This window comes from Dinoponera quadriceps, unplaced genomic scaffold (assembly GCF_001313825.1).
Source record: "Dinoponera quadriceps isolate SergipeBrazil2010 unplaced genomic scaffold, ASM131382v1 scaffold479, whole genome shotgun sequence".
NCBI classification, from domain to species: Eukaryota; Metazoa; Arthropoda; class Insecta; order Hymenoptera; family Formicidae; genus Dinoponera; species Dinoponera quadriceps.
The window spans coordinates 84510-91849 of NW_014554586.1; the positions used below are offsets into that span (position 1 = coordinate 84510).

General features: G+C 42.3%; 1 protein-coding gene across 1 annotated transcript in view; it reads right to left on the bottom strand.

Annotated features, from left to right (window-relative positions):
* LOC106752184 overlaps nucleotides 1-5218 on the bottom strand; it is a 6218-nt gene extending 1000 nt beyond the window's left edge. The window contains exons 1-3 of the mRNA XM_014633713.1: nucleotides 5196-5218; nucleotides 3554-3710; nucleotides 3104-3341 (exon numbers count right to left, since the gene is read on the bottom strand). Of these exons, the coding sequence (XP_014489199.1) occupies nucleotides 3104-3341; nucleotides 3554-3710; nucleotides 5196-5199 (399 nt within the window). The 5' untranslated portion in view covers nucleotides 5200-5218. The remainder of the gene's footprint in view (nucleotides 1-3103; nucleotides 3342-3553; nucleotides 3711-5195) is intronic.
* Between the last annotated feature and the right edge of the window lie 2122 nt (nucleotides 5219-7340).

Here is a 7340-nt window from a genome sequence, read left to right on the forward strand (position 1 = left end):
CGACAGAACGGTGAACAAGCGCCTAGCGTGCATTTTTGAGTGTGTGAAGTTACCCTTCAATACCTTCCTGGTGCCGGAACCTCGTTCTGCACTCGTGGCCGTGAACGCCACAAGATCTTCCGAGGCGAAGGGCCGGAAAATTCGTCCGCGGAGCAACTCCACCGGAACGTTAATCGGAATCAGGGTCGAGCGTACGCCGACGAACGCGATCGTCCACGTGGACATCGCCTTCGGGAACGGTAGACATCGTCTCCCCGCGAGCTCAGAAGAACGTGTTCACGCCCTGACCAGGGACGAATTCTCCAGCAGCGTTCGGTGCGGATCACCGTTCGCTGCGACTCGGTGTTATCGTGAAGCTTGGCAACTCGTCTCTAGATACGGGGTAATCCGGGATCTCCAATATCTACCTTCGGGGTTGAGAAGATTCCTGGAGAGCGCCCAGTCGCTGACGGCGGGGAAGCCTTCTTCGCGGGGCACCGGAGTCACTTCTCGGAGAAATTCGGTTAGTCCGACTTTCACCGTCGGCATCGTGGATCATTGAGAACTCGGAACAGTCGCATTGGCGACAACCGACTTCCATCGTCGGCATCGTGGGACACTAAGGATGATCCAGAGCAGTCGCATCGGCCACAACCACCGTCCATCATCGACACAGTGGGTCACGGAGGACCCCGGGTCTGTCGCAGGGACAGCAGCCAATCACCGTCAGCTACGTGGGCCGCTGATGAGACGGCTCGCGTCTAAGAACACCTACGCCGACAGCAAGGCGGGTCGTGCGAGGGCCTCTATATGCCTTGTCTCCGGCACAGAACATCGCCGGCGGCACCTGAAACGCACCCCTTAGGTCCGACGAAGAACTTAGCGTTCGCGGCAGGGAAAACCTCCCCGCGGCGCAGTGCGTGCGTTAGAGGGTCCGGAAGGGCTTCAGGAGCGTAGCTCCACTCCTCCCGGAGAAGCGGGGGAACCCAACGGCAAGCCGCCGCCTTCCAAGCGCAAGTGGTTAAGAAGTTATTCTGTATGATGTGTGCGGCACTTGAAATATTTCCACGTCCGCATCGAAATTTTTTTTAAGAGTTCCAGTAATTCTGGCGGTGTTTTTTCGATTGTACTCAACGAGTTCTATAAGAAATTATTATGGTTCAAGGCGATCCGACCGATATTTAAGAAGTTATTCGACCTCAAAAATGTCTGCCTCTGGTAACTTTCGATGTCAATTTTTTTTTTAACAATTACAAATATTTGATATTTTTTACCTATCAGAAACTTTAGAGCTCGTCGAGAGGAATCAAATGCGCTATTTAGAATTATTCGGCCTCGATACCGAATTTTTTTAATTTTTGAAAGAAATCGAAAAATTTTTTTTGTATCAGGAACTCTAAGAACTCTTCGAAATACATAAAAATGAGCCATTCATAACTATCCAATCTTAATGTCAAGGTGTGAAATTAGCACCTGGTTTTTTGTTTTTTTTTTTAGTGTTAAACGTCGGCATATTTTATAAATATAAAAGAAACTCTCCTATTATAAACTCTTCGAAGGAAAGCTGGAACTCTAATCAGAACTACCGAGGACTATATGTTCGTGTGCTAACCTCACATGACCGCCGTTCCCCCACAGGTGATTTGTCCACTGAAGCCGATCGTCACGGCGTCTATCGAGTTACGCTCGACCCCGAATTAATCGGCGGTAGCGTCGATTAATTGTCCCATGTCGGAGGCTCTCTGCGAATTTATCTTACACAGTGTCCGCCCGAAATACTCAGGTGGCGCGTACAGTCACGAGGAAAGCTTGGAACGATGTTCCAAGCATCAAAAATCAACCCAAAGGGGCTTTTAAATCCAAACCTTGAACCTCTCCCCCGAGCACCGTACAACTCCAAAGAAGAAACTCACCGAAGTACGCAAAACATGACCCCCCGCGAGTACAGCCGTAAAACCCCCCCAAAAAAACCGAACCAACATGAGTGCGTACCATACTATTACCGTTCCATTCATTTAAGTGCGATGGTAGAGCAAAGCTGTCTAATCGTTCTTTCCTGCCAAGCGCCCTATTATAGCCGCCGCGAGCGAACTCACTTGCGGGCGAACCGCTCGGGCGGCGCGCCGCCCCGCAGCGTACGCCGCAATTTACAGCAGCGAGAATCCGGCGCGCGAGACTGCCTCGCCTGGCGCGCAGCAACTCAGAATTCCAATCGTCTCGTTGCGGCGAGACAATCTCAATCCGCAACACTCCGCGCATGTAAAAATGCTGCTTTTTCAAAGTGGGAGAATGTTTTTGAGCGTTTTTGAGGTTTAAAACCTCGTTTTTTAGGGACTTATACATTGTTTTTAAAGTAGGCTTTATTTAATTTTTAGCTCCCGATTTCGGATGCGCTGGAAATTTTCATAACAATTTTCATGGTGGTATATAGTGTTTTTGAGGGATATAACTTCGGATTTTGGGATGGGTTTGCTCGATTCTGGATCTCTCGATCCCGGGTGCGTCTCCCAAGGCCGAGTGCGGTAGAAATCTCGATAACAATTTTCGTAGTGAGAGACAGTATTTTAAGGGTTTTTTTTTTTAGAGATTTATACCTCGATTTTGAGGTGGTTTTGATCGATTTTGAATCTTCCGACCCCGAATGCGCCAGAAATTTCTATAACAATTTTCATAGCGTTATTTTCATAGCATTTTATGCTTTAAAACCTTGTTTTTTAAAAGTAGTTTTGTCCGATTTTTAAGCTGTAGTTCTTGGATACGCCAGAAAAAAGTAGTAATATTTGTTACTACTTTTAAATATTTTAAATATTTTTTACTACTATTTCTATTTTTATCTCATTTACTTTTCTATTTTTTATCTCAAAATAGCGATTGGGAGATGAGTTTTTCTTTGTTTTTATGCGATTTTGTGAGAGGTAGTTTGGCTTGATTTTTTATTGTTTTTAGGTGATTTTGATGGTTTTTAGACGATTTTATTGCGCCGCAATCAAAGTACACCAGAAGTAACTATTTATACTATACTTTTAAATTTCATTTAAAAACTTAAATCGCCAATTGAAGATTTTGGGTTATGACTGTAAACCATTTAGATTACAGTTACTGGATTGGTGGATAATTGGATTACCTGGAAAACGGCCCAAAATTTGTAGCTCCCTTCATTGATCAGAAAGTCGTAGTAACCGGCCCAATAATCGACTTTAGGCTGACTCATCGCCTTCGTATGACCGTAATCGTTCTCGTCGTCGACCGCGTGATCGTCCATATTATCATCGTCCATGTTACCATAATGATCCTGCTGATCGTTGTGGTAATCTTTGTTGTCCCCTCTGGCATTGTAACCACGTCTGTACGCTCTGCCCCGTCTGTGGATGAAAAGTGGATTAAGGTAAATGCCGATTAATCCGCGATAATTGACCCGAGGCCGTTGCGTCAGTCTGATTTCTATCTTGCACACTTCCTCGTAGATTGAGGGCTCGGAAAAGATACAATTCCGCATCTAGATCGACTGACACTATTGAGAGCGAGGGAACGATGAGACGGTGGTGTGAGGATGGGAAAGTCTCGGCTCGCTCACCTGATAGTCTGCGCGATCGTGGTCAGCTCGACATTTTCTTCGGGTGCTCCCATCTCTGAAATCGTTTCCGTATTTTCGATGCCCGACTCAGCGGAGGCGTGGTAAATGCAGATTGACAGCAGGACGAACTTGCAGGCTAATCGGCTACGTATCGTCTCTAAGAAATCAAAATGCCGTAAGGATGTTATTCATTTAGAACGAAGTTATCCGAGTTGAAATTTTTGTTGATGCCTATGTTAATCTTTTTTTTTTCGACACGACAAGATCTAAAATGACAAAATAGGTTCCCCCCATTTCAATTCTGATAGTATAATTTACATATATTTTAATCATGATGATGCCTTTAATTTCCGTTCTTGATGTTTTAACGTCAAAATAGATTATTTAAGATAGTGTGGAAATTAAATCTGTAGAATTAAAGGTTCAAGGGAGAAGTTAACAAGTGTAAGTATCGTCAGTTTTTAGTAGCCTATAAACTTTCTTCAGTAGAGTACGAATTATCCTTAAGAACGTCAAAATAGCATCCGAATTTCGATTCAGAAGTGCTCTAATTGAAATTTTGATCCTATATTATAAGCTTTTAATTCCGCAACATAATAGGAGCTAACATAGTAAAGTAGGTTCAATTTTAATTCTAACGATATAAGTTATTTCTACTTTGAGTCTAATGATGTTTTAAACTTCCATTTGCGCTGTTTTAGCGTCAACATAGATTGTTCGCGATAGTATTAAAATGAAATCTATACACTGAAAGAAAAAAGTGTTATATTGAAGTAAATAATTACTCCAATACTTCTTAGCAAATATTTTACTTGAGTCAAGTAAAATATTTGTTAAGCACTATTGGAGTAATTATTTATTTGAATGTATGACATTATTTCTTTCAGTACAAAATTATATGTTCAAGCGAGAACTTAACGACTATCAATATCGTCAAAAGTCTTTACTAATCTATAAGCTTTTCAAGAAAACGCAAATTATCCTTAACCCTTTCTGCCCAGCTGATTCCAATTGTAATCATTAACTTTTAAGTTCCCTCACTGTGACTCTTGCCGTGTCCAAAGACAAAATAAATTGAAAGAAACATTTTTTCTCACTTGCAAAAATAAATTCAGGTCAGAAAAGGTTAAAAGCGTCAAAATTTCTACTCGATCTGGTATGCATAAAAAATGTGCGTCATAACCCGATTTGAAATTTTGATCCTATGTCAAACCTTTAATTCTAAACCACAGTAGGATAGCAAAATAGGTACTCAATTTAAATTCTAATAATATAATTTCTTCCTACTTTGGCCCTGATGATATCATAAATTTCCGTTTTCGCTGTTCTAGCATCAAAATAGACGTATAATGTAGTATTAAAATTAAATCCATCAGAATTGAAGGTTCAACGAAGAAAAGTTAATATATAGAAAATAATATAGAAAATAACATAGAAAATAACATAACATAGAAAAGTTAATAAATGTCGGTATTGTTAAAATAGGTTTCTATTGATTTGTCCGAATAGATGCGAGCTATCTTCGAGAACGTCAAAGTAGCATCGAGACTTCGACTCGTGAGTGATCCGTACGCGCAACCATTAATTTTACGCGGACTTTACGGATATTTTGCACTAACTATTGCTTCACGTAGCTACTGACCCATCTTAATCGCGATCGTTAACCTCGCGAGGGGTTGCAACGTTTTCCGTGATATGTCGCGGGCGCTTTGCCTCTTGCGCGTTCGTCACACGAGATAGACACCATCCCACCACGCGGCTGTCGTCTTACATCTCACTCGGTATCCTGAGATACTCTCGATGACGCGGGGAAAGGGAGAGAAAATCACTCCCGTCCTCTTCCCTCGTCGCTCTATCGCGTATGCTATTTATTTTTTGCCGGCACGATGACGACGCGCTGACGAGAGATCCCGGTAAGCAAGAAACATTCAATCCAATCCTTTGAAACATCGATTTTATACCGATCTTATAAACATTTTAACATAATATTTTATAAATCTTTTTAAACTGTTACTTGCTAATATAATATTTCTAAATATTAAAATCATCAGTGTGGAAAGATTATTGTCGATGTTTGGATGAAATATTATCAACAATGACGTTGTATGCAAACATTAAGAGCGTATTTGAAAGCGTTGCATATTAGAAAATATCATTTGTAATAAATATCGTTGTGTCAATGATTTCTTGCTTACTGAGATTTGACACTTAGCGGCGAATGGCGGGCGGGGCGGAAAAGCGGTCGCGCGGCGGGAAACCTCCGGTCGTAGTGTCCGATGTGGTACTGAACGATACTCCCTCGGACCCAGTTTCGACAACCCGTCCGGTACGCGCTGTAACTGTATCAGCCGGAACGTTAAGCAAATCCGACAGCGTTAACAGCCCTAATTGTTACAGATTTCGCGCGTCGCCCGCGAGCGGCTACCGTCGCGTCGATCCGCGTCCGGTAGTTTCATTGATGATCCGCAGCTTCTGCGGCACGACGATTACGGCGGCCATGTGGGCAATCCGGAGATCCGCGATACAACCCCGCCGGAGTTCATCGCGACGCAATTAGCGCGCCACGCGTTACTACGAGCTGCCAGCCGACTTACTCGCTAAAACTCGCTCGTGAACTATCGATTTCAATTTGGGGAAACGTCAATGGGCCACACGCGTCGCGGGACGTCCCCGCTCGGACTCTCGGCGTACCCGAGTCCACTAAGTCGACTAAGTAAAGACTCGTTTTTATTGCGACCGGTCAGATCGCAACGGGCAATTAGCACATTCTTAGGTGCCGGTACCGTTGAAACGATATTCTAAATCGGCGATAATTGCATACCGTCCTGCCGTTAACGATCGCCCGCTCAAGCCGCTCGCTGCGCGCCGTTTACGCAAATTATTTCGACAACGTGCTGAAAGCCCCGTGCGCGCGCGCGTATTAGACCGGCTCGAGTACAATGAGACGAAGCCGAGTGGTTCCGAGAACGGCGAGGCTAATGGAAAGGTGTTGTTGCGACATCGGGGGAATCAATTGACAAGATCGTAAATATTGCGTTTATTTGGAAGAGGACGACTAACTCGCACGCTGATTTATAATCAATTCGTCGATTCATCAGTCGATTGTGGATAAATAGCGGTAGGTACGGGAAACAATAAAAACGACTGTTCAGAACGTTTCCTTCTTCCCGCTCCCTCCCTCTCTCTCTCTCTCTCTTTCTTTATCTTATTTATCTCGAGACATGTACATTCTCACTTCACTTCTATCACTTAAGCCTAAGCAATCTGACTCTACTTTTTACATAATTATCGTCGATTAATCTAAATATAAACATTCTGCATTAACCCTTCGTTGGCACACTTATTTTTCTCTAACTCTATCTTTATCTATCTTTAACTTTTCCGATGAACTCTTATTTAAGTACAGTCGACGTATGCTGTATCATTTTCTAGACGGAAAATGATTTTGAGTCTTACACATAACACATAACATCGAAAATTGCATAAATAATTCTAATTATATTGGGTTATAATTATAATGGTTCTAATTATAATACTTTCGATTTTATATCTACATGTAAAAGGATAAAAATTGCGTAATAACAAAAAGTTTCAACCTAGGAAATGATATAACATACATGACGCCGATTGTACTTATAAATACGCTTACTTAGTGTACAAATATTATAGTTTTGAATATACGAAAGATAAACTCGGAAAATTTGTCGTAATTATTATTTTTAAAATAGATAATTTAATGTACTTGGTGTTTCGGTTAGTTTTGAGGGTTAACGTTAAATGTATCATT